General features: G+C 55.1%; 1 protein-coding gene across 3 annotated transcripts; it reads right to left on the bottom strand.

Annotated features, from left to right (window-relative positions):
- Positions 1–90: 90 nt before the first annotated feature.
- Positions 91–14,916, bottom strand: ATCAY (ATCAY kinesin light chain interacting caytaxin). 3 transcript variants are annotated; one of them, XM_039566005.1, is made up of 13 exons: positions 14,673–14,916; positions 12,974–13,101; positions 8,878–8,942; positions 8,316–8,537; positions 7,861–8,046; positions 7,245–7,347; positions 6,634–6,765; positions 6,068–6,154; positions 5,483–5,581; positions 5,208–5,243; positions 5,040–5,075; positions 4,632–4,667; positions 91–4,344 (listed from the first exon to the last, which is right to left on the bottom strand). In XM_039566005.1, exons 2-13 carry the CDS (start codon positions 13,048–13,050, stop codon positions 4,335–4,337), a joined length of 1,089 nt encoding a protein of 362 aa, XP_039421939.1. In that variant the 5' UTR covers positions 13,051–13,101; positions 14,673–14,916; the 3' UTR covers positions 91–4,334. The 3 variants fall into 3 exon arrangements, with proteins under 3 accessions (XP_039421939.1, XP_039421940.1, XP_039421942.1); XM_039566006.1 differs by having other exon boundaries at positions 4,632–4,664; XM_039566008.1 differs by lacking the exons at positions 12,974–13,101; positions 14,673–14,916 and adding an exon at positions 10,596–10,880.
- Between the last annotated feature and the right edge of the window lie 12,108 nt (positions 14,917–27,024).

The raw sequence follows: 27,024 nt of genomic DNA, 5'->3' as shown, positions 1-27,024 counted from the left end.
CAACAACATCCAAACAAAAATTGTCCTCATATTTTCCACATGGAGCCAAAGCCGAAACAAAATCTACTGACAGAAGGAAGGGGATGCGGGTTGGCTGAAGGATTAGTCTCATTTTAATTGAATATCCACAGATTTTATGGAATAATACAAAGCAAAACTTGGGATACAGATGAACAGTCCGCTAGCACAAACCACCTAATTACAACCACGTCAGGAAATGACATTTCACACGTTTGTACAGCTGGGGTGGGGGTGAAAGGAAAAAAAAATAACCAAACCCTGGGGTTGGGGTTTATTGTCATGGTGAGTCCTAAACTCCGCTTGACCAAGATGTGCTGCGCTTCTGGCTGCCAGGAAGGAAGGAAATACAAAAGAGAAAAATGTGCTTTTTGTGTTTAGAGCCAGTTTTTGTCCCTTTCAGCTGCTGCCAGGCCAGTCCCAGCTCACTGCCACCAGCCCGTCCCTGACTCCTGGGTGTTTGAATCCCCAGACCTCTCAAATAGAGGATTTGTCGTCGTTAAAACCTTTTCTGCACGTCTGTGGGAAAAAAAGAGATGGAAAAATTGCCACGAGGGAAGCTCTAGATATCTACTCACATTGACACAGCACTGTACAGAAAAAAATGGGATTAATTATTCCACTGGAATCTACAGCAGCATCCCAGGTTTGGTTCCTGTGCCTTCCTTGTGAGTCAGAATAAAAATTACTGGACAGTCCCAAATCTGGGTGATTCTGTGTGGAAAAACCAGAAAAGTTGGGGCTGTCTGGAGCTGAGGAGGGCCTGGGATAAATCCTCAAAGAGAGGGGAAGGAAATTCCTACTCTGGAATCAACTGTACAGGAAGAGATTGGATTTTCCAGGCTGATATGAATTGAAGTCCGGCCATTAAACACACAATGAGTAAAACCACCAGGATTCCTCTGAAGATGGGAGTAAAAGAACTTTTTCCGCAGCTAAAATGTGACTTCCCAGGGATTCACCAGGAAGAAAAAATCCCAGGAAAGGTCAAACCAGAGCAGAAACTGCTCAGTGCAATACAGAGAATTCATAAACCAAAACCTTGACCCTCCAGGGATGGTTTTCCCAGGCAGGACCAGGGCCTGGTGCACGTTGGGGACACGGAGCAGTGCAGCAGTATTGCTAAAGGGATGAAGTTTATTTCATTCTATTCTTTCGACATATTTATATTTTTATATATACTGGTCAGAGTTCTACTGTAAATGCACTTTTACCAGCAACAGTGCAGGTTTCTCCCCATCCAACTGAGATTTGTCACTCCACCTTTGGGACATTTTTTGGTGTTTCTGTCCAAGAATTTGTAGCTTTTTGTTTTGCAATCAACGCCTAAAAGCACTGGTTGAAATAAGTTAATGAGAATGAATTTTTTTTTTTCTTTGCTGCTATAAAATGCACTTTTGACACTTATCATTTCTCCTCGATGGGGCTGCAGGTTCTTCTCTGCGTTGAAAAGACATAAAAGCATTATCCAGGCATCCATCCATCCATCCAGGCATCCATCCATCCATCCATCCATCCAGGAACATAAACTTTATACACTCATAAAACTCCGTGAAAAATTAAAATCTCATGCACACCACTTGGAGTGCTCCATCAGAAAGTGCACTTTTTGAAACAAACAAAAAAATAATAATAATAATTGGTTCCAAGAAGTTAAAAATTTACTTTTGTGTGGAAACAATTGCCCGCCTTCTTCTCGTGAAGGGAACTTGGGGATCTGTCCTTTTCCCAGCTGAAATTCCCTTGCTCTGAAGGAATTACTTGGAAAAATGTGAAGTTTCATTGTCAGATCTGCTCATTCTGTATTTTTTTTTTTTTCTGGAAATGCAGACAGAGTGTTTCTGTTCTGAAACAACCAAAAAGCACATTCTGGTGTGGAGACTGCTGAGGGCCCAGAGCCCCCACGAGAAAGGTGATTGGGATTCCTTATCCCCCACGTCTGTGTTTTCCATGACAGCAGTATTTTCTATGAGGTTGTGAATGTTTTCTGATGCACAAAAGCTTTCTGGAGTTGGATTTTTGACCCATCATCCCATGTTTTATCCACTTTATTCGTTATAGAATTGCAAATTCCCTTGCAGTGCCCAGCTTGGGTCACGTTCTCAGTAGAAAGCTGATGATTTTTCTCTAAATCCATAAAAACAATCTCCAAAGGAAAAAAAAGGAAAATCTACTTTCAGTATTCTCAGGGAATTCACAGACTGTGGGACCACGAGGAGCTTTGTGATTGTTTATAGGCAGAACTAAAATCGATTTAATCAGCAAAGTCCTTCCTTCGCCTCTGCGGGCTGCTCAGTCCCTCTGGCAGCCCGAGTGTGAGGGATCCCCAGCTCTGCACTGGAAATTTGGGAATTCCTGGCTGCCGCTTCTGTCTCCAGACACAAAGCTGGGAGCTCAGGGTGGCGGGGAGGCGTCACCTGGAACAAATCTGATCTCCAGAAACACCTGGAGGGGCTGCTCTTCCCCTGCAGCACAGAATTCCTTGTAGAATCCCAGGATTGGGTTGGAAGGACCTTAAATCCCATCCAGTGCCACCCCTGCCATGGGCAGGGACCTTCTGCTGTCCCAGGCTGCTCCAAGCCTCGTCCAACCTGGCCTTGGAATATTTTGCCAATAACCGGTTTCTGATGAGCTTGTTTGGTGCTTTGTTTTTGACGTGCCAGTGAGGTGAAAAGTGGAATTTTTTTCCATCTTCCACCTCTGGGTTGGTGCTGTGGGTGCAGTGCTCTGCTTTCCATGCAAAGGTGCGGGCAGGAAATCCATCCATGGCTGCAGTGTGTGAGGAGAACGCCTCAAATGAGGATGAAGGTTAAAAAGTACATTTGGTGCTTCCTTGGAGCATCTGGGGAAAGAAGGATCTCCTCCAGAGTGGTTTATTCACTGAAAGGAAGGAAAAAGCAGCTTTGTGTGTCCAGAGGAGCCATCCCCACCTTCAGGAAAAATCCTGCTTTGCCAGAATTCTCCTTGAAGGGGTGACATAGGCAGGGAATTCTTCATCTGCAGGTGTCTGTGAGGGGCTTTACCTGGTTATGGAATCCTGGAATGGTTTGGAGGGACCTTAAAGCCCACCCAGTGCCACCCCCTGCCATGGCAGGGACACCTCCCACTGTCCCAGGCTGCTCCAAGCCCCAATCTCCAACCTGGCCTTGGGCACTGCCAGGGGCAGCCACAGCTTCTCTGGGCACCCTGAGGCCTTGCAAGCTGGCTCTGGTGAAATCGGGATTTTCCAAAGAATTTTGGCCAGACAGTTGTTCCTGGATTTCTTTCTTCCCCTATTTGCTCACAGAATCCTCATGAGTCCGAAATCCGAATTCCAGGAGTCAGTGTCACACCTGCATCTCTCAGCTCCAGAACCCAGCCCTGCAGCCTCCACGGGGATATTCCAGGCAGGAATGCTGATGGATGAGGCCCTCGTGAGGGAAACTTCCAACACTTTAGCAGCTCGTAGGAGGTACCAGCAGTGAGTGATTGTCCAGTGTCGTGACATCGAGACAAAGACAAGACATGGAAAACTTCCCTGTCCGTAAGGCTCCTTCTAAACCCAGCCCCTTTGGTGTGTGTGCGTGGAGGAGAAGATTCTGTGGAGGCTGCCATTCCATGTGGGACTCCTTCAGAGTGCCTCACGCACCGGGATGGGACAAATCAGGAACAAACCACGGATTTCCTCACGGGAACGAGTTAACGAGGAGCCGGCGATGACGGAAGTGAGGCGGCCGCGGCTGCAGCGGTGCCGAGGCCGTGGGCACTTGGTACCTCCAGGAAGAAACACACACTGGCTGTAAAAAGGAGGGAAAGGCTCTTTCCGTTGCCTGTAGTCGTTACTCCCTGGGGTGGCAGCTTCTGGGATGTCCTGGAGGAACCTGGGGGAGCAGCTCAAAGTAAAAGGGCTCCACGCTGGCCAGCAGCGAGTGAAGGGTTTATAATTTAAACCAAAAATAAATTCTCTGTCTGGGCTGGGGATTCATGGACTGGAGGATGCTCTTGACTTACTACGAGGATACACAGTGAGTATTTGCGCTGTGCCAATGCTCTCCACAGACCATTCCCGAAACACGCCGGAACCTGTCCGGAAAAGTGCCGCTCTTGCTTCGTTTCGTGGGGCTTTTTTGTTTCTTTGCTCATCATTCTTTTTTTTTAAAAGGAAAATGTTTCCCAAAAGGTTGAAGGATTTTGCATCTTGGAGACAGAGGAGGCAGGCTCCGGGATTTGCAGGACTTGGAATAAGGTGGTGGCAAGGTCTTGTACCCAAAGGTCGTTGAGGTGGGTGACTGCCAGGCTGCTCGTTCTCCTACTCCGGTCATCCGTGCTGCTTCCACTCAGGACATGCTGGGCAGGAACAGAGACACAGCAGTGATTTTCAGGAAGCCAACTGAGGTAAAAAATGCCATTATTGCCACTAGATCAACAAAAAGATGAGTGAATTTGGGTGAAATCGTTCACAGAAGTGTGCTGGGGACACAGACAGTGCCAGTCATGGCTTTCATGGGCTGAGGGGACAATGCCTGCTGGGTGACACCGGGCTGGGGGATCCTGGGCCTAACCCAGGCTTGGCTTTCCTGTTCATGGATCACGAATGCCATGGAATCTGTCACAGACACACAAAGAACTCAAACCTGGTTTCCTGATCCTCTGCTGGGGGCACGGGCCTGCTGAGAAGAGAAGCGGCACAAAATAAGCGAATCTCCACCACAAACCAATCCCCCCTCCTGCCCTGAGCTCCTGTTTATTTCTTGGAACAATCCAGCCTCAGCCAGTGGATCTTTCCCTGCTGCCCCTCAGAGTCAGACAGAGTAAGAGGAGAGGCTGTATCACTCTGATCAGGGCCAAAACCAGGCCAGATTATGCTGGTGAAGGATTTTGTTTTCCAAACCCCTCCAGAATTTTCCTATCCTACAGTTCCAGCCTTTACCAGCTCCAGAACACTCTGGGAATGTCCTGTTGGATCCCAGGGGTGCTACCAAGACATGGGGTTGTTCTCATCCCCAAAGACTGTCCAAAGGAAGGATAAATGAAAGAGTTACCTTTCCCTCTCAGTCATGTCTTGTTTCTCCTCTGCCCTGTAAACACAAATCCCGTTGGAAATCCATTCCCCAGTGGGAAGGAGGGAGACTCCAGTGCCTTCCTGGGGTAATGGGTTGGCCTTGGAGAGGAGCCACTCTCCATCCCATCCCTCCCCAAATTAATCTTACCTTTCTTTTCTGGCCTTGATCCTCTCTTCTTCATATCTGCAACAGAGAGGAAACATTCTTTGAGTGCTGCTCTTCGCTTTGAGTCACATTTAGTGTTTGCTCTGAGGGGGACAGAAGCTCCAAGCTGCCGCAGTCTGAGGCTCTTCCTTGGGTAAAACCAGGCTTGCCCCAGGCTCTGCCTTCCCAGTGCATGGATTTTGACTCAGCCCCTGGCAGGATGTCCGCGCTGCCCCTCCCCAGAGCCACCTGTGCCCCAGGGTGCCGCTGACACTCACTGGAGGACGCAGTCTGGGATCTGCACGTGCTCCATGGGGATGAGTTGCTCCAGTTCCTCCAGGCTGTGGACGTACTGGATCTTATTGATAAACTTCACACTGGCAGAGAGAGAGAGAGAGAGAAGCAGTGCCACCCCTGTGGCTCCTAAAAACACCTCTGGAGGTGTCACTGGAAGCATCAGAGAGATGCAGCACAAATGGCAGCTTTGCCTTGGTCACCACCCCCAGTTAAGGGTGAGCTTAAAATCTGATTTGTGGGATTAAACCCCAGGGAGCGTCTGGAGCTGTGCCAGAGGATTTGGGATGGAAAAGGGAAAACCTCAGGGAAAGGTTTTTCCCCAGAGGGTGCTGGGCACTGCCCAGGCTCCCCAGGGAATGGGCACATTCCCAACCCTGCCAGAGCTCCAGGAGCGTTTGGACCCCACTCCCAGGGATGCCCAGGGTGGGATTGTTGGGGTGTCTGTGCACGGCCTGGGGCTGGACTGGATGATCCCTGTGGATCCCTTCCAGCTCAGGATATTCCAGGACTCTGTGATTCCAAACTTCCACTCCAAAGCCCGCTGAGTTTGGGGCTGTTCTGCTCACCTGATGAAGGGTCTGGATATGGCCAGCACGGTCCGGATGAACCACGAGGGGTGCACGATGATCAGGGCCTTGAGGTTCTTCCGCAGCCTGGGGAGAAGTCAAGGGACAGAGCGTCACATTCCAAGGACATTTCCCAAACTCCCCTGTCCTGTGCTGGGCTCTAGCAGGTGTTTTGGTGCTGCCCACCCTCTGGTGTGCCCACACAAAATCCCTCAGGAAGCTCGTCCAGACACAGCAGGCTGTGGGAGCGCTGCTCTGCTTGGCTCTCTGGAAATGTCTTTATAAACCAATTGCTGACAAAATATTCCAAGGCCAGGTCGGACGGGGCTTGGAGCAACCTGGGATAGTGGAAGGTGTCCCTGCCCATGGCAGGGGGTGGAATGAGAGGATTGTTGAGGTCCCTCCCAACCCAAACCATTCTGGCACCTGCTCAGTCTAAGAAATACGGGACTGGGGCAGACTCATTCCTGTTGAAGAACAGGAGTTGTGCATCTGATTTTCCTTTGAATTCTAGGATGGGAAAAGGCCTGGGAAGGATGAAGAGGCCCCACCATCAGCATTCTCACCTTCTGTCAATCATCTGGTAGCATTTCTTCAGCCAGCCCAGGCCTGGCATCCTCCTGCGGGGCGTGGCCCCGTTCAGGTACACGATCATGTAGTCCTCGGCCACCAGCAGCTCCAGGCTGCTGATCACGTACCTGGCGGGGGGCGACCAAAAGGGACCAAAATGAGACTCAAAAAACATCCTTTAGATTTCTTAAGTGCTTGTGTGTCACCCTGAAACACCTCCAGCCCCTTTCTTTGCAGGTCTCGGAAGAGGTTTGGTCTCCCGGGGTGTCCCTCAGGGATCACCAGCTCTGATGGACACCCCAGCTCCATTCCCTGCCTGGCAGCAGCACCTCCCAGCTGGGGAGCGTCCCAGCCACACTCCAGCCTGGATGTGAGTCCATCCCTGGCATAATTAACCGGAATGTTTGAATGGTTGGGCTTGTTGGGCTCGGAGCTGGGGCCAGTGTCCCACCAGCGACACTCGCTCCAGTCTGCAGCTGCACACTGGCACTGCTGGGCTTGGATCCCGACCATTCCCAGCTGGGATTCCCGGTGCCATGAACACAGGGAAACTGTTGTAGCGTTTCCCTCATGCTCCTGTCCCTCCCGGAGCTCTCTGGGCACTCACAGGAAGAGGTTCTCCATGATGTAGTGATAATCAGCCAGGTTGCTGTCTGGGAGGTAGCAGGCAGCAAAGACGATGATGGCGTTGAGACCTTCTCCATAGTACCCTGCCAAAGAAACACAGGTGACGCTTTCCAGGGAAAGGTGTCAGAGCTGAGGGGAAAACAGCAGTGAAATTTGGCCCTGGGCTGGTTTTTGTGTCTCTGCTCAGCTCCAGGTGAGCGTTTGGCCCCCTTCAGACCTGTTTCATGATGAGATTTCCCTCTTGTTTTGGCTATAATGCAGATTTGGGGATGAGGGAAGGAATTTGGGGGTTTCAAAGCTGGGTTGCTCTTTGGTTTTGCTTGGATTTTGGAAATAGCTCTGACTGTGGATGTGTGGGCCCTGGAGCAGCTCAGGGACTGGTGTAGTCCCTCCAGACGTTAATTCAAACCTCACTACAATCACTAAATATTTTTAGCACTTTTGCGCTTCTCTGCCACGCAGAGGTACCAAACAAACTGGTTTGTTCCCCCTAAACAGATTTTTCCCCTAAACACCACCCTTGGCACCCCCTCCAGCCTGACACAGAGGGACCCAAAGCAGTGCAGGGAGCCGGGCTGTGGCCTCCCCACGCTCACCTCCGTGTGTCACCACCCTCATGTAGGGTTTGATCATCTGGAGGTCGATCCGGTGCTCCTGCTCGCCGATGATGACGGTTCTCCAGAGCCGGCCGTTGGTGGCACTGCCATCCTCTGTCCCCCCGTCCCCAAACAGGTCTGCGCTGTCCCCGGGCATGTTCTTGGCTGTGGCCACGGGGGTGTCATCTGGGAAAGGGACAAAGAGTTCTGCCTTGAAGGGAATGTGGGAAGAGCTTTGGTAACCCTGGGGATGATGCTCTGACCGCGTTTCACCTCCAGCCGTGATCTGTGCAAATTTATGGGTTTTAGTCTTGCTCCGTTGCCCAAATACGATAGAAATAACCTCAGAATCTCCCTCCGCTTATCAGTCCTCAGCTGCTGTGTCAAAAATCTTTAAAATGAGGCTAAAAACCACCCCAACCCCTGCAAACGTTCGCCCAGAACCAGCCTTTTACCTTCCCATTCCAATTCGTTCCCATTCCCCAGGAATTCGAGGGAATCTGTCTCATCAGGAGTTTCGATATCATCCACGTTAATGTCCAGGTCATCTGGTGTGTCCAGGAAGTCGTCAGAGAGGATGGAGCCCTCACTCTGGTCCAGGGAAATGTTGATTTCAGGTGCAACGAGTGTCTTCCGCTTCCGATGTGCCCCGTTAAAGTTTAAAGTGTTGGGGGGAGCTGGAGTTAAAAGGAAAACAACTGACAGGGCATCCTGGGCCTGGGTCCGCAGTGCAAGACATCATCCTAGATATTCCATGATGGAATATGGATATGGAACTCTCAGGGTGGTGGATCAGGGACTGGGAGGCACTGGGATGGAAGTGCCCACACTCCTGGGATCCCAGTTTCCTCCCCCAGCTTCTCGGGAAAGATGAACAAATCCAAATCCCTGCTGGTTTCCTCTCCCACGTGAGAATTTTTTTTTGTGGAGAATCCAAGGCTTTCTCCCCGCCTGCAAGCTGCCATCCCCTTGGCCTCGGCTTCCTTTGGGCTCTGGGGAAGGCAGGTTGGTACTTACAGGACGTGGTCTCGTCTTCCGTGGGGCTGCCCAGCGACTCCATCCCCGTCTCTTCTGGGAGAGGCCTGCAGGACACGAGGGAAAACCACAGGAGAGAGCAGGGGATGTTTAGGAGAAAGTCATTCCAAGAGAGTGGAGACAGCAGGGAAAAAGCCCAGCCCCATGTGTGCTCTGCCCTGTCTCTTTTCCCAGAGCTCATCCTGAGGGATTCCAGGATCTGTGCTTCCCTCCTGGAAATCCCCACTAACCTCCGAACTATCCCTGCATTTAGCCAGGGGATGAAAAATCCAGCCAAGGGAACAAATCCTGACCCCAGACGACCTTGGCAGAATTCCCTTTCTCCATATTATCCACATTTTCCCTCCGCAGGAATTCTGAGGGGCAGTGCCAGGCTCTGGGGCTCCTCATTTGGGCACCAGGGAACCCCTCTGTGCTCGGTGCTCTATCCCCATTCCCTGATGATGCTCTGGGATGGCCACAATCCGCAGGGAGGGATGCTTTGATCCCAATCCATCACAGCTTTACCCAAAGGCCTGCCACAACCACCTTTCCTGGGAAGCAGCTGCTCCTTGGTGCTGCAGGGCAGGACCAAACCCCACGTGTGACCTCGAATGGTCACCTCAGCCCCCACTGGGTAACTCCCAGCCCCTGCTGAGGTTTGGAAGGGATTCATTCCATGCTAAAATCCAGGCATCAGCACTCCAACCCCTCTCTTGGAGCCAGAGGCCAGCCCACCACTCCTTTCCTGGGATTTGCAGCCTCTCGTGCTCAGCTCCTGCACCCTCCTGGCTCAAATCACGGCCCCTTCAGCTGGAGGCATCAATGGATTTAAAGGTTTTTCTTGCTAAAATCAATCCACAGGGTGTGGCTGTCACCCTTTGGAAGCTGCTGGAGTTGCTCCTGACCCACACTGGGGTGGGTGAAGTAGGAATCTGGCTCTGGACTGCGGCGAGGAACCTTTGCTGTGGCTGAGCCTCACTCTCCACTGCCCGCCCTGGGCATTCCCAGATGCTTTTCCCCTTAACTGGAGCTGGGATTCATCTTGGCCCTGGAATTGTGTGGGTTTGACACTTCCTGCCCAAACCCCGCCAACTCTCCAAGTTCACGTTGTCAAATCTCTGTTTAAGACACCTCCTTCCAGGGAAGAGCTCATTCCTCCAGCTGTGGAATCCTGCTGCTGGGACAGCCCCGGGATGGAACAGGGAGAAATCCGGGAGTCTGAAGGATGAGGATGGGCCTGTGCGGAGGTCGCTGTCCAGCAGCCTGATGGCCCAGCGACACAGGAAGGGAGGTGACAACGGGGACAGGATCCAGCCCTGCTCCTCTTCCTGCTGCCGTGGCACCGGGGCCACCAGCCAAATTAAAGCCTATAAATATGTAGATCAAGGGATAATCCTCTGCTGCTGGCCGTTGTATATTTATGAGAGCTGAGGGCCTGATCAAAGGCACCCGGACCCCGGGGGCTGCCCGGACACTCCGGAGCAGTCGGAAAAATCCCTCTGTCCCCTCCAGCTCCTCCCGCTCCTGTCCCCAGCGAGGCCTGGCTGTTGTTTATCCGGCCGGAGCCTGGCACGGTTTGGTGACACAGCAGCAAAATGGGGAGCGGAGGGGGGGCAGCTGCTGCCGAGTACGTGCTGCACCCGCAGCTGCTCCCTCATCCCGGGATTCATCTAAGGACAGCATCCACCAGCCAGAGATGAAGGAAAAGCCTTCCTTACCTTCCCAAAGGCTGCTCCAATCACTGCCTCCCGCGGAAATCCTCCTTCCCGAACGCGCTCAGCCCCGGATGCCAAATCCGGGGGGGGTGAGGGGGGGCAGCACTTTCCCCCAGGGTCGGGGGGCTCCGCTTTGCTCCGTGCCCGTCCCCGCTGCCCCGTGCCAGCCCCTTCCGCGGGGCCCGGGCGGTCCCTGCTCGCAGGGATGGACCGGGCACGCCGGGATGCGGGGATGGATGCGGGGATGGATGCGGGGATGGATGCAGGGATGCAGGAGTGAGCATGCTCCCGCTCCGCACGCCCGCGCCTCGGCTACGGCATCCCCGCCCCGGGCCGGCCGAGCCGGGCTGGCGATCGGCCCCGGGAGCGGCGGCAGCGCGGACCCGCCCGCTCCGCTCAGCCGGGAGCTGCTCCCGCGGCTCGGCTTCCCAGGGAGGAAATGCTGGCAATGTCGCCCCGTGCCCCCAGTGAGCGGCTGGGATCTGTTTTCCCGGCCCAGATCTCTGTCTAGGATACGGCTTTTCCTTTTTTTTTTTTTTTTTTTCTCTTTCTTTTCGGGGCAAGATTGGCTGATCGCAGCCAGGCAAAAATAGCTCTGCAGCAAATCAGCTGCTGGAGAGCTGCTGTCCCACATGCAGCAGCTTCTGCCCTATTATTCCAGCGCTTCCAGCGGGGAAGCGGCTGGAAAAGGACAATTTATTTATTTTTATTGCGAGTAGAACCCAGCTGGCTTTCCCTCGTTTGCCCGGGGGCTGTTTGGGCTCTGTCTCGCATCATTCCTGATTGAATCCCTCTGGAGGAGGCTGGGGAGCTCGTCCCGAGGGCTCCGGCCTCATCCTGGCCCTGCTCACATCCCTTTCCCTCTTCCTGGCTTTTCATTTCATTTCCAAGGAGTTTTCCCGGGTTTGGTGGTGCCGAGGCCTTTCCAGGAGAAATTTCGCTGGAAGGCTTGGTCGTGGCTGGGGAAAGTTTGCTGCTGGCATGGGCAGTGTGGGACAGAGTTCCCGGGGGATGCTTGGGTTGGTGCCGAGGTGTCCCGGAGCCAGATCAGCCTTATCCCGGATTTTCTAGGGAGCTCTGGGACAATGTTTTCATTTCTACACCTCGATTTCCTTTCTCTAGTCCGTGAGGAGCCTGGTCTGCTGGAAGGAGTCCCCACCCTTGGAAGGGAGATGAACTTTAAGGTCGCTTCCAACCCAAACCATTCCATGATTCCCATCCATCCATCCCTTTCTTTTCCACACTTCCCTCTCCTTTCACTCCATTAAAAACCAGGGGGGAGCCTGAGGCTGGCACAGATCCAGCAGCTCTGCTCTCAGAGGGAAATAAAATCCACCCTGGGAACGCCGGGGCTGGCTGAGCCCCTTGGGAGGCAGCGGGAGGACAAGTGGAGTCCTGTGGGATGCAGCACAGAGGGGCTCACACGGGGACGCAGCTGGAGCTGGGATGAACAGAGCCAGGCTCATCCTGGCGGAACAGGAGCCCCTTTCTCCGTGTCTGGGAATACTGGGGCTCTGTGGGCTGCAGCTGGAGCCGGCTGGGCCAGCCCTGAAAGCCCCCAGGCACCTGCAGCCGCAGCAGGGGCTGGGCCTGGCCGTGCTCCAGGTGCCCAGCGGGATTCGGAGCTGGATCCTGGAATTGTCAGCGTTGGAAGGGACCTGTGGACATCCCCCAGTCCAAGCCCACTGCCCGGGCAGGGCCACCTGGGGCAGGTGACACAGGAATGCATCCAGGTGGGTTTGGAATGTCTCCGGAGAGGGAGAATCCCCACCCTCCCTGGGCAGCCTGGATGTGGGAACAACGCTGGGAATGGGGCTGGGCGCAGGGAATTCAGAGCACACGGGGCTCACAGGGATGGGCTTTGGCACCTCTGTGCAGCTGATGAAGTGGCTCTGAAGGTGGAAGGTGCCACTTTGGCACCTCCTGTCACCCACACACCTCATTTCCCACAGCTGGCACCCGTTCGGATCCATTGCATCCCAATGGCTGCGCTTCCTGTGGCAAATCCCTGGCACAGCAGCACTGCTCTGTTTGGGAAGACACTGCTTGATTCAGAGGCTGGAAGGAGTCCATAAATCTACAAATCCACTCCCATATGCATGCCTCCATCCTCCATCCCTTTATGCATCCCTGTATCCATCCTACTCTCCCAGTGCTCCACACCCAGCTCCTTTCCCTCCTTCCCATGCTCACGCAGGGCTGCCAAAAGCATCCCCAAATTTTTGATGCACCCAGAGCAGCTCCAAAAATTCTGAATTCCTGTGGGAGTCCAGGCTCCTGTTGCCCCTGGGGCTGTGGGAAGGACCCTCCCACTCCTTGCCCTGATGGTTTCTCACAGGAAAAAATAGAATTCTCCTGGTTTTGTTTTTTGGGGAACACACCTGGGGAAGTCCTCGTCTTGCCATTCTTCCTTCACATCCACGTTTTCCATCCGCAGCGTGGCCTCCGTGGTTCCCATGGCTCTCAGGGAGGGGCTGGAGCCAGCAGATCCCTCCAGGAAGGGCTCAGGCTGGAAAAGGGAGGCAGAGAGGTTGGCATGGAGCATCCCGACCTGGGAGCAGCTACACTCCGTGGAAAAGCAGTGGGAGAGCTGCTTGTGCAGAACAAAGCAGCAAAACTCGGGATTTTGGGGCGACTTGGCACATTTTGGACCAGAAGGAGGAGGTGAGGTTGGCCCTGGGTCAAAGCTGTGGGTCTGTTCGGATCCCAGCTCATCTCGCTGGGGAGCAGCACTGATATCCACACATCCTGCCCTTCCTGCTTCTCTTCCAAACCCAATCTCCTCAAAAATCCCCCTCTGCCCAGGGGAACGAGATGTGGCAGAGAGGGGAGAGCAGGGCCAGCTCCTCCCAGGCTGCCTTGGGACATTCCCAGATCCCACATTTCTGGATTGGATGGGAATTACCGGCTCTGGTTCTGCAGAGAGAGCCCTGGCACTGCTGCGTGTCCCTGCTCCCACGGGGATGTGGAGGGGGGTGAGGAGGCCTCACAGGGATGTCCCCTGAGGAATCACATCCCCACCTTGCTCCACGTGATCCAAACCAGACTCCAAAAACCTGGAGCAGCTCAGCTGAGGGCAGCCTGGGGGTGTGTTCCCAGTCTGGCCTTTCTCCTGCACTGGTGGGAACTGGTTCAGATCCAGCAATCCTGGATTTCACCCTCACTGAACCCCAGGGCCCTTAGAACCCCATACATGGGGGTTTTTGCTTCACTGGAAGGTTCCTGCCAGACAGAGAAATTCAAACCTTTGTACCCAATTCCTTGGGCCTGCAGCTCCCAACAAAGCCTGGCCCAGGACTCGGGATCAGTCCTGGCTGCTCAGGGGGAGCAGACACCCCATTCCCAGCTGGATCCCGCCCCGAGGGAACAGGGTCAGGCCCGATCTGCTCTGGAGCATCCTCAGGTGGAATCAGCTCCTGTGCTGGGCCCAGCATCAACCACTGCGGGGTGGGTTGGAATGGTCCCCTGAGCTCAGCCTTCCCACTGGGATTATTCCAGGCACTGGCTGGGTAGGTGGGAACATATTTTTTTTTTAGGATGAGGGGTGCGGGGTGATTCCTGGGGCTGCTCTGTCTGTCCCCAGCGCAGGAGATCAGCACTGAGCAGTCTGACCATGGCTGTGCAGCTCTTCCCAGGCCTTCTCCTGCTTCCTTTGGAGGCTGGGCATGATCTGGAGGAGATAAATCCAGGTGTATTTGCTTTAAAGGGATGAACCTGCGGAGAGGCCCCAGTGAATCCAGCATCCCTCTGTGTTCCAGGCTCTGGGATCAGCAGAGCTGGCTGCCAGCACTGCAGGGCTCCCTCCCTGCTGTCATTCCCACTATTGTCATTCCCGGATTGTCCCAGCCCCACCTGGCTCAGCGAGCCTGCGGCCACGTCTGTCTCCGTTCCTGCCTTCCCTGCACCAGACACCTCCAGGCTCTGGAAAATCCCACCTTTCCCCCCCTCCCCGCCTCTGGCAGCTGCTCCCTGCCAGTCCCGGAGGCATCATGGAGGGAGGAAGAAAAGGAGAAGACAGCCGAGCAAATCCCGGCTGGATGCTCCCAGCGTCCAGCCTCGCCCGGCCGGGGCCGTACTCACCGCTGCCGGTGCTCAGCGAGGAACAAAGGCGATCCTGCCTCTACCCCAGCTCGGCATTCCTCCTCCCGATGGATTCAGGTGCAGCCCCTGGATCCGCCTGCGGATGGAGGAGCGTGGGGATGCATCTAGGTCGGCCTTCCCCGCAGCAGCCGCTGCTCTGCGATGTGCTCGGGCACAGGGATGGATTGAGGGCAGTTATTTGTGTTCCTCCACGGCCGCCGCTTCCTCGGCCGCCTCCCTCCCTCCCTCCCTCCCTCCCCTCCAAGGTATTTTATTATGATTTTCCGCCCGCAGCTGGCGAAGCCTCCGCTCCCCTAAGTCAGCTAATTCCCTGCTTTTGTGTGAGAGGGCGGCCGCGGGGACGGGGAGGGGGGTCTGGAGGAGGGGAGGGGAGGGGAGAGCAGCCGAGCACCCCCTCCCTGTGCCAGCGCCGCTCCAATTGGCTGCCCGGCTCCGAATCTCTGCCCGCACTCTGGCTCCGGGCGGATGGATGGCGCTGCCAGGGCTGAGCCACCCTCTCCTCGCAGCGCTCAGTGGGAGCCAGGGATGCTCGTCATCCCGCAGGATCGGCTCCCGCAGGAGGGGTGGGAGGGATTTGGGTGCAGCGCATCATTCCCTGAGAAAGCGGAAGGTGGCCGCGGCGTGGGCTGTGGGATTTAATGGTCCGGCTGGCAGGGCTGCTTTGGGGCTGAAGCTCGGGCTCTGGTTGGGTTCTGGGCAGAGACACCGTGCAGCTGCTCCTGCTCATCCTCGGGGAGTGAATTCCTGCTCCCAGGATGTCCAGAACTGCACCCACAACCCGAGCCCCATCCTGGCCCCTTTGCACTTCTGAAGAGGCTGAGATTTTCACTGTTTCAGAGCTGGGCTGTGGCTCTGCCCCACAGGAGGGGGGAGCTGGGGAGGGTCGGGATCTGCTCCAACCACAGGACAAGAGGGAACAGCCTCGAGCTGTGCCAGGGCAGGGTCAAGTTGGATTTTGGGAAAAAAAAAATCTTTGCCAAAAGGTTGTGTTCAATAATTCACAGAAAGAGAGCATCCTCTGGAGCCAGGCTGGGAGAGCTGGGAATGTTCACCTGGAGAGGAGAAGGCGCCAGGGAGAGCTCAGAGCCCCTTGCAGGGCCTAAAGGGGCTCCAGGAGAGCTGGAGAGGGACTGGGGACAAGGCATGGAGGGACAGGACCCAGGGAATGGCTTCCCAGTGCCAGAGGGCAGGGCTGGATGGGATATTGGGCAGGAATTGTTCCCTGGGAGGGTGGGCAGGCCCTGGCACAGGGTGCCCAGAGCAGCTGTGGCTGCCCCTGGATCCCTGGCAGTGCCCAAGGCCAGGCTGGACACTGGGGCTTGGAGCAGCCTGGGACAGTGGGAGGTGTCCCTGCCCATGGCAGGGGTGGCACTGGGTGGGCTTTGAGGTCCTTTCCAACCCAATCCAGTCTGGGATTCTCTCTTGGAAGCTGACAGAAGATCCATGGGAAGAAAACACCAGGAATTCTCTAACACTTGATGGCTCCAAGGCGAATTGTCCAAGTCCGCAGCATCCTCTCTGGCTCTGGTGCACGTTTCCCCTTTTCCCTTCATTTTCACAGGAAGAATGTTCTTCTCCCGTTTCCCGAGGCAATCCAAGCCTGGCCGCACTCGGGAGCACCCGCCGGGATGCGGCAGCCTGTGAATGCCATCTGCTGGCTGCTGGCCCGGCCCTGGAGCAGGTGCTGCTCCCTGTCCAAGCTCCCTCCGATCCCGGAGGAATTTCACTGAGCACGCGCTGCGTTAGCCCGGCTCATTCTGCCGGGGAAAATGTTCTTTCTGGGACTCCATTTTCCTCAGGGATGCTGGGGTGTCCCCAGCTCCACTGAGGAGCTTTTCCAGCGCTGCCGTTCTGGGAATTCTGCGCTGAGCCCAACTCCTGCCGATCCGGAGGGGGCAATACCGCGCAAGGGAATGGCTGGTGCAGGACCGGATCCTTCCCGCTGCCGGCTATTTCCCCAAGCAGCTTTTTTCCCCTTTTCCAGCCTCTCTCCCTTCCCCACATGCACTCTCCCCTGGAATGACGTTTTTGTGCTACCTGAGAGTGCGTTTTCCACCCCCCGAGAGCCAAAAACTCCCGTGAAGGGGAGGAAAGAACGGCGTGGCTCTTTGGAGAGACACTGCCCGTCATGGGAGCATCCTCCTTTTATTTCCCTGGATTTGCTGCTCCTTTTCAGGCAGTGATGATCGCGACACTCTGCAGCGACCCAGAGCCATAAATACATCCCGACCCCGGTCCCGGCTCCATCCCGACCCCGGCCCCGGCTCCATCCCCGATCCCGGTCCCGGCTCCATCCCGATCCCGGCCGCGGCTCCATCCCGATCCCGGCCCGGCCGCGGCCCAGTCCCGATCCCGGCCCCGGCTCCATCCCGATCCCGGTCCCGGCTCCATCCCGATCCCGGCCCCGGCTCCATCCCGATCCCGGTCCCGGCTCCATCCCGATCCTGGCCCCGGCTCCATCCCGATCCCGGCCCCGGCCCCGGCCCCGGCCCAGCCCCGATCCCGGCCCCGGCTCCATCCCGATCCCGGTCCCGGCTCCATCCCGATCCCGGCCCCGGCTCCATCCCGATCCCGGCTGCGGGCGATGCGCGGCGCGGGCTGCAGAGGTCCCCGCGCACCAGGAGATGGATGCAGGGAAAAAATTCCCGCGGGATTTTTCCAAGGGAAAAGCAGGAATGGTGAGTGTACCCCCAGCCTGAGTCTGCTGCTCCTTAAAGACGGGCTCTGATGGTGTTTCCAAAAGCCGATATCACAGAATTCCAGACTGGATTGGGTCGGGAGGGACATTAAGGAACATCCAGTCCCACCCTACCCTGACAGGGACACCTCCCACTGTCCCAGGCTGCTCCCAGCCCCAGTGTCCAGCCTGGCCTTGGGCACTGCCAGGGATCCAGGGGCAGCCCCAGCTGCTCTGGGAATTCCATCCCAGCCCCTCTCCACCCTCCCAGCCAGGAATTCCTTCCCAAATTCCATCCAGCCCTGCCCTCTGGCACTGGGAAGCCATTCCCTGGGTCCTGTCCCTCCATGCCTTGTCCCCAGTCCCTCTCCAGCTCTCCTGGAGCCCCTTTAGGCTCTGCAATGTTCTTGTTGACCCTCATGACATTGCCATGGGCTCCCTCCTCCAGATTCTCCACGTTCTCCAGGTCAGGAGCTGATTCTCTCCAAGGATGGAGACCCCACAGCTGCCCTGCTCCATCTGCCCCAGCATTTGGCCACCCTTAAGTTAAAAAAAAAAAAAGAAAATATATTCTGCTCTGTTTAAGAGGAATTTCTGGGTCTCAGCTCATGCCCTGGCCTCTTGTCCACTCACTGGGCACCACAGGGAAGGGTCTGGCTCCAATCACTGGAAGCTTGGCCAGCTGGAATTAAGATGAAACCTTTGTTGGAGGGAAAATAAAAGTTATTTTGGGTCCTTTGAAATTATTTACAACTCAAACCAAAAAAAAAAAAAGGGTATTTTGGGGATGAAAAGCTGCAGCTTTGTTTGAGATATGCTTGAAATTAAATGCTTTGCCTTTTATTGAGCTGTGGCATTTCCCAGTTGAAATCTGCCTGCCTTTAATTAAAAAAAGCAGGGGACCACAGGAGCCTTCAAAGATGCATTTGCAAACCCAGAAATGTTTTATTTTGGGGAGAACAAGATGTTTTCATTGACTCCACTTAAGAGAAAAAAAACCAACCCTGGTTTGCTGGGGCAAATGGGAACGTTCACTCTGGGTTGACCTAAAGAGGAAAAATCTTGTTTTTCCTAATTTTTTAATTGAATCTCTAAAGGCCAGAGCAGCTGTTTGCACAGTCCAGGCTTTGAGAAATCCCTGCAAGTGTCCAAGGCCAGGTTGGATGGGGTTTGGAGCAAGCTGGGATTGTGGAGGAGGAGAGCCACAGCCACGTCCCACAGGAACCATCCTGGAGTTTCTGCACCAGGGACGACATTTTGGGGCTGAAAATTGACTCTGGTGAGAGAAAGCAGCGGGTGGGGGTTACCTGACCCCCCCAGTTTAGGTTTGAAGCCTCAGATCAGGCCCCCAAAAGCATCTGGGAGAGATTATGGCCCTGACCCAGGGCTGGTGTTTATTCCAGATGAAGCCACTCGTGATAAGAGGGCACCAGGCCTGACCTGCTCCCGGGGCTTGTTTACATCTCATCAGGAGCAGAACTTCACCCCCACCCTGGCGCTCAGCAGCAAATCCTCCCTCCCCCGGCCTCTCTGACTTCCCTGGGCACGAGAACACACGGAGAGGCGTAAACAGAGCTGTCCAGGGACCTTTTTCTGGGTGTTTTGGCTGACCTGGGGCTGGCCCTGGCTCGGGGTGGGGATTGTTTGGTGCCGAGGTCGCCGCGGTGAGAAGGATCCGGGTCCTTGGCTGCTGCCACACCTGCTGGCCCGGCTGGGGCTGCCGGTGCAGGATGCAGGTTTTGGAAGTTCCTGGTGTTTGCAGTTTCTCCAGGATGTGTCCGGCTCCTGCTGCCTTTGTTCCGTTCCCAGCTCCTGGCTGCAGCGGGAGGCAGCGGCCGGAGGCCTGGGCAGACGTCCAGAGGGTGAGTGGTGGATGTGATCCCACCTGGGCTCCCAGGGAATGCTCCAGGGCTGGGGGAGCAACATCCATGGGCAGTGCTGGATCTTGTCCCGGGATCCAGTAAAGGAGCCTGTGGGCGCTAAAGCTGATGTGGGTCCAGAGGAGACCAGGCAAGGGCACGGGGCAGAAATTGCTGAGGGGTCACCGAGGATTTGGCTCAGGAATTCCTCTGAGCTGGAAACAGCTGGAGACAGGGAGAGGATTGAGGAGATCAAATCTCTTTGTCCTGTTCTTGTGTGGCTCTGGGCCTTGTTGTGGTCGCTGCTAGAGAGGAGCAGTGAGGGATCCTGTGTGAGGACCACGTCCCTTGGCTCATTTTTGGGGTCATTTCCTGCTGCTTTGGCGCCGATTTCCTCTCCAGGGAGCTGATCCTGAACTCTGAGCCTGCCAGTTCAGACCTGCTCTATGGATGATCTGGAAGCACAAACTCTTCCATCCCAGCACTGAAGGAGAGGAGGGGAGCCTGATCCTGCTCGGGTGCAAGCAGGGAAGTGGAGATGAACTGGGACTGACCCTTCCTCCATCCCACCCATGTCCTCTTCCCACCCCAATGCCGCCTCATCAGTAATTTCTCTCCAAATATTCCCTCTGAGCTTCCCTCTCCCTGCAGTGGCCGTGCTCTTCTGCTTCTCCCCTTCCTCTGGTCTGTGCATCCTCCTCCAGCCTCCTGCTGCCTCCTCCTCATCCTCTGTAGGAAGCAGCTCCCAGCTCCTTCCAGATCTCTGTCCCCACAGTTCTCCAGTTCCTGGAGCTGTGGAGGGAGGGAAATTGAAGCAAACGAGCAAATGGGCCGTGAAAACCAACATCGGTCAGGAATGCAGCTTTCCGAGGCTGGAATGGGCTAATTCCTGCAGGAACAGGGCCAGGAAAGCTCCTCTGCTTTAGGATATAAAGTTGGGTTTTGTTCTGCATTAAGTTTGACAGCCAGGACTGCTCTGCAGCACGGGGACGCTGCGGGTGAGCGGCAGAGAAAACAAAGCTTCCCTTGTGGATTTGGGGAGGAATCCGATGGATTGACTGCTGGGATTGCTGTCTCCTCCTCAGCTCCAGTTTGGGAGTCCCCCCTCTGTTCTAGCTCTGTTTTAAGCCAGGTTTAGCTGGGCTTGTCCCAGTGCCCAATGGCCATCGAGGCGATGCCTTCCAGTTCCAGGCTGTGCTTTATCCATGGAATAGGCTGAGCTGGAAGAGACCCACAAGGATCAGCAGCTGCAACTCCTGGCCCTGCACAGGACCAATTTTTGTGTCAATTCCTTCCCCCGTGGAGGGGAAAAGGGACCTTGTGCCAATGCTAATCCTCTTTCCCGGACTTTTGTCCCTTCCTGGGATCAGCCAGTGGGGCTGGAGAGGAGCTGGAGTGGGAGAGGCTGTGGGCTTGGGCTTGATCCCTTCTCAAGGGCTGCGATTTTTGATCTTCATGGGGAGCTGTTGGTGATGTGAAATCGTTAGAGCTGTGAAATCACAGAATTGTTGAGGTTGGAAAACCCTCTGAGATCATGGAGCCCAACCAGCAACGCAGCACTGCCAAGGCCACCAGGAAACCGTGTCCCCAAGCGCCACAGCCACATTCACTGAATGCTTCCAGGGATGGGGACTCCAGCACCGCCCTGGGCAGCTGTCCCAGGGCCTGGCCATCCTTTTGGTGAAGATATTTTTCCCTATATCCAATCTAATGAAGAAATTTTTCCTCATACCCAATCTCCTTGAATTATCCAATCTTTCTACTCGAAACCACGCGGGGCAAAGTGGTTCCTGTCCCTTGAGGAGAGGCTCCAGCTCCTCTTGGATGCTGACAGAGCCCGGACAGGAGGTGGTTTTGCTCTTGTGTTTTATTATCTGCTCATGAACATTTATTCCTGCTGCTCTTCCCGAGGCACAGGGAGCCTGCCCGTGGTGACAGCAGCGTGATAAATCCTGCTTCCAGCTCCTGCCCTGAGCAGGGCAGGACATTCCTGGCTTTGGGATTCCCAGGCTGCTGACAGGTGACACAGGCTGCCCCCGTGCCCTTGACATTGATGTGGGAAGGGTTAATTAGGGCTCTGCTCTGCCTCCCTGCTCCCTGATTAATTCCAGCCAGGTGTCCACGGTTCAGGTCTTAAAACAACAACTGCTCCAGAGTCTGGGAACACTTAGTCAGGCCTCACTCTGCAATCCCAAGTATGGATAAATATTTGCACCTCCGTGGCTGCAAGACACCTTGGAGATATGAAGGCGATTGCTGGGGGAGTTCTTTCCAAGGAAAAAGATGGATTTCCTGGGGAGCAGTGGTGCTCCAGCAGCAGGCAGGGCTCGTGGGCTCCTTTTGCAGCTCTTCCTGGGTGGTCCTGGGGAAGATCCTGGGGTTTGAGGGGCTGGAGAGGAGGTGTCATCCCACAGCACGTCCCGGGGAATCCAAACACGGCCCCAGTGATGTTTGGCCTCACAGCTCCGGGGCCGTGGCTGCCCCCAGTGATGGATTTCCATGGGAGAATGAGGAGGAGAAATGCAGAATCCAGGGAATGTGCACAGCCCCTTTCTTGGGATGCCCTGAGGAAAGACTCAGCCATCCCAGAAAATCCATTTGATTCTGTGAGCTCCTATTTCCCCCTCGGTGTGGTTTGAGGGCTGTCAGGTTCTCTCTTTCCCTAAAATCTTCCAGTGGTTTCCAGCTCTGACTTTCACCCCACGAGGGAATTTCTGGCTTTCAGCAGTGTGTGATGAGGGCCAGCATGACAGAAAAGTTGTGTTTGCTTTGTGACCAGGGCAATCTGGGTTTTCCAGGCCTCCTTCACACCTGGGAACTCCAAGGAAATCAGTTACCTGCTCTTCTACACCTTTTATCCTAGAACCAGGTTGGAAAAGACCTCTAAGATCATCAAGCCCAACAATCCAATGGCCCTGGTGGTGGTCCTCTGATAATTTTTTATTTTTAAAATATTTTTAGGAGGTTTTTTTGTGTGTTTGGATCTGAAAATCTCATGAGGACCTGCAGACCTGACCCTCATCTTGCTCTGGCCAGTGATAGCAAAATTAAAACACCCCAGGGACTGTGATTGAGTGGATTCAGGGAAATCTGGGCTGCAGAATCCTAATTATTTGGGAAAATAAAGAGCCTCACAAGAGGCCTCTTCCCTCCAGAGTGTGATGGAGTTGTTCTGCCCCTCTGGGGAGTCTGTGCCATAATAAAACTCCCGTAATAACTTCACAGGCGTTTCCACATTCAAGTGATCATAATAATGCTCATAAAGCACACTCCAGAGTCAAGTATTTATGAATTATTTGACTTAAAGTAGGGGGGAAATAAAAAAAAAAAATAATAAGAAGAAAAGACCTGGGCTGAATTAATAGCTCTGGGAGAACCATAAATTGAGAGGAATCGTGTTGCAGAGGGGAACTTTGTGTGTGCAATAAAAGGAACGTTTATGGCTCCGCTGCCTAAACTTGGTTTGGATGTTTTTGAAGCGAAGGGCTTTGAAATAACTTATAATTTTTCTCCTTTCATTTTTATATTGCCTGGAAGAGAAACACCAGGCACGTCTGTGCTAGGCATGGAGCGAAGAACCAGGTGGGAGCGCCGGGAATTTGGTGGCGTGGCCTGGGAGCGGGGCCTGGAGCAGGTGAGGAGGGAGAGGAGGGAGAGCAGGGAGAGCAGGAGGAAGCTCCGGGGCCCACGGGAGATGCTCAGCCCCAGGTTGGCTCCCTCAGAGCCCACCCCGGGGCTTGGTGGCCACGTGGCTCCCATTCCCTGCCGGGGCAATAAATAGTCAGGATCCTAAATCCCTGGTGAGGGATCGGCGTGTCTGGAAGTGTTTCTGGAAGCTGTTCACACCCTGCAGGAAGGCAGAGGGCTGGCAGGTTTGTCTTCCCTCCTTTCCCAGCCTGAGGGGATGCTGTTCCAGGGAGATGAAGGGGAGGGAGCCGGGGTACCTGAGGCAGGCTGGGTTCATCCCAGGCCTCCGTTCACCCTGGGTCCCAAAGAAAGCAACTGGAAAGAATCCCCCAAAAAATCCCAATGAAGGATTGGAAAGACTCTGCCCTTTAGCAAATTGGGACAAAACTTCCACCACACCCCTAAAAACTGCTCACAAGTGACAGGGAAGAATTTCCACCCCTGAGGAAGAGGGGAGGGAGACTGGAGCTGGTTTAGGATGTGGCTCTCAGGATGTCAGGGATGAGCCGATCGGTGCAGCCGCTGCTGCACCTTCCCCGAGTCCCTGCAGCTGGGGAGGGCCTGGATGTGCCAGGAAACAGGTCTGATTCAGGCAGCAGGAATGCAGACACCGTCCCTCCTTGATTTGGGGGTTTTTTTGCTCCTTTCCTACATCCCACGATCAGAGCGACCCAAAGCGAAGCCCCAGCTCATAAATCCTCGCCGCTGCCAGGACCCGCAGGGGTTTCTTCCCTCTGTCAAACCCAGTCGTTAAATCCCTCCCAACACGTTTTTAATGGGGGAACCGAAGGCTGGAATGTTCCCTGTGGGACATCTGCTCGCAGGGAGACTCTGGCTCCCATTGCTGGCCCGGCAGCAGCCGGGATTCTCCCTCCTGGAAGCACTTAGGGCTGGGGCGGCTGCGGGGTTGTGGCACCCACGTGGAGCGAGCAGGGAGCTGCCTGTGGCTCCAGATGTGCTCCCTCAGGGCTGGGGGTGGGGGCTGGGATGTGGCCCCATCCCCAAGGAAGTGCCACAGGTAGGAAGTGAGTAATGGCTGAGGAGAATCCACAAGAATGCCCAGGAAATCACTGGGATAAATCAGCTGGGGGTGGAGGCACGGTGGTCTCCTTGCTTTGAAATGTTTAGGTTACAGATTTGGCACCCAACGTGGCTATTTCCTCATGGGCTGTAGGATTCCCAGCAACAGCATTGCTGGAGACAAGGACAAGAGCATCACTGTCATCATCATCATCATCATCATCATCATCATCATCATCATCATCATCATGGAATCTCCTGAGCAGGAAGGGATCCAGAGGGATCCACAGGGATCCCCGTGGCACTTCACGTTTAGTGGGAGAGGGGACACTCGGTCATAGGCTGGACTTGATCTTGCAGGTCTTTTCCAACCCTAACGATCCCAATATTCTGTGATTTTCCATCCTCACTGGGCTCTGGTTCCAGAAAACAGACTGGACATGAAACAGATGAAACCTTGCACTGAAGATGTGAAGTTGGGGTAACACAAAGCTGGACCCCCTGGCCTGGGATCCTCCACGGCTTCATTAATGAGAGGAACTAAAATATTAACACTGGGCAAGTTTGATTTCTCATGGCTGCTGCTGGATGAAGTTCAGCGTGGAGGACTTTTTAACCTTAAACCAGACATTTTCAGGTCTGGGTTAAATTACGCCTCCACAGGCTGTCATTAGAGAATAAAAGGAGCAGGTAATTTTAACATTTTTGAACAATTGCCTAGATTAAATTTTTTTAAGAAGAAACCTCTGTGAGCGTTCATGGACGCAGAGAGGAAACCGGGGCTGGAATGCTTTGATTTATGAGTGGGGCTGGGGATGCCCGGGAAGGAGCAGCTCCTTGGACAGCGGCCACACGAGCTTGAAAGCCCTGCCGAAATCCTTGTGGTCAGAGGGTTTCAGTGCTGCTCTGATCCCTCTCTGATTATCAAACAGAGCCCAAATTCCTTCCCGATGACATGGCAGGGAGAGCGTTACCGGAGAAGCCAGCTGATGGATTCAGGGCGAGTGGGATATGGCTGAAGGTCCTTTGGTTTTTGGGGGAGGAATTCCGTGCTGAGGTGACTCATGGAGGTTCCTGCAGCCTGCAGAGCTCAGGATGTTGTTTTATTCTCACTGTGGACGTGGCCACTGAACCACAGAATCCCAGAATGGATTCGGTTGGATCTTAGATTTCATCTCATTCCACCCCCTGCCGTGGACAGGGACACCTTCCGCTATCCCAGGCTCTCGTTGCTGCTGAGTCCCTTTCCAAACAGGCTGAGATCAGGAGGGTTTGGGGTTGTGCCAGCCCGTGCAAGGAGCTGCCCTGAATCAAATCTCCAGGCAGACAGACTCTGGTGGGGCTGGTAAAACACTGAGCACCTTCTTGGCAGAGCTGCAGTAAATAAGAGTGAGGTAAAAAAAAACCGAATTGGCCTGGTCTCCTGGGACAGGGAGAGCTCCTGGCCAGGCTCAGTCCCAGCCCTGCTGCAGCAGCCCTGTGGAAAGGGGCTTAGGCTGCACTGAAGGGAACAAAATCCTCAACGTTTGGATTGATGAAGTAAGGGAAAAATGGCTCAGAGAGGGGAATGGGCCCAGAGGGGGGTTCTGTGTGCTGGGAGATGACCTGGATGTGTCATTGGCACATCCCACGGGCAGGGACACCTCCCACTGTCCCCGGCTGCTCCAGCCCAGCCTTGGACACTGCCAGGGATCCAGGGGCAGCCACAGCTGCTCTGGGCACCCTGTGCCAGGGCCTGCCCACCCTCCCAGGGGGGAATCCCATCCCAGTATCCCATCCATCCCTGCCCTGTGGCAGTGGGAAGCCGTTCCCTGTGTCCTGTCCCTCTGTCCTGTGTCAAACTGGCAAAGAACACCGTGGTCCAGCCTGGGAAGTGCAGGATGATGCCTCACCCAGCCTTGGAGCAGGGAGGCTCCTGGAAAAGCCCAGCCCAGGGCTGTTTTTGCCTGGCAAACATTTGATCCCTCACAGAGTCCCCTCTGGCGCATCCAGATGTTTCCAGAGCTCAGACCCAACACAAGCACCAAAAATAAGATAAGACAGAAATAATTCCCAATAAAGCTCACCTCCTAAAGGCAATAAATAACCCTGAGCAGATGCTGGCTGCTCTCAATCCAATTATCCATCAGCAGGGCTGTGAGGGAAAACACACCAACCCCGTTTGCTGGGAACTGGGGCTTCAGCCTCTGCCAGTTCTTGGCCTCCCACACTGCCCCGAACCCAGCAGAGCTCTCCAGGGGCAGGACATCCATGGGCAGCACAGGGCAGCTCCTGCCCAGGGCACCTGTGCAGCCTCAGGGCTCTGCTGGCATGGGAATTTTACTCTGCCGTCCCCAGGCTGGAGTCCCTCGTCCCCATGGCTGCCACAGCAGGGCCTTCAGGAGCTCTGTGGTGTGGGAAGGTGGGGAAAAGCCTCCTGTAGCCCAGCAGGGAATCACGGAATGGTTTGGGTTGGAAGGGAGCTTAAGGATCATCCAGTGCCACCCCACCATGGGCAGGGACACCTCCCACTGTGCCAGGCTGCTCCAAGCCCCAATGTCCAGCCTGGCCTTGGGCACTGCCAGGGATCCAGGGGCAGCCCCAGCTGCTCTGGGCACCCTGTGCCAGGGCCTGCCCACCTCACACCAGGAGGATTCCAGTCAGGATGGGACTCAGAGCCTTTAGGGTACCGCAGAGCCAGCTGGACCCTCTCCTCCCGAGGAGGACCAAGCTGTGGGAAGGTGTCTGAGCAGGGCAGGCCGTGCTCTCCCTGCAGCTGCTCTGCTGCTTGGCCGCCCGCTGGGACACACTGGGACTTTCCCAGGAATCGGTGGCCGCTCTTGGGGCTCCGCAGCCACGGCTGCTGGTGGTGGGGAGCTGCTGGAAGGGGCTGCACGTGACAGCAGTAAAAGTGTTCCTGGAGGGGTGCCCTCGCCAGAGTAAATCGTTGGCAGCCACGCGCTCATTCCCTTCCCATAAACAAAGCCAGGGAGATAAAAGCAGCAACAGCCTCGGCTGCCTGCTCCTTCCCCCCGGAGCAGCCCCTGCACACCCACCCCCCATCTGGAGCTCATTGGGGGCAGCTGCTGGAAGGACAGGGCTGGGATCC

The sequence above is a fragment of the Corvus cornix genome, chromosome 28 (assembly GCF_000738735.6).
Source record: "Corvus cornix cornix isolate S_Up_H32 chromosome 28, ASM73873v5, whole genome shotgun sequence".
In the NCBI taxonomy this organism is placed as follows: domain Eukaryota; kingdom Metazoa; phylum Chordata; class Aves; order Passeriformes; family Corvidae; genus Corvus; species Corvus cornix.
Note: the sequence above shows the minus strand (reverse complement) of the source record. Positions and strands in the feature narration are given on the sequence as shown.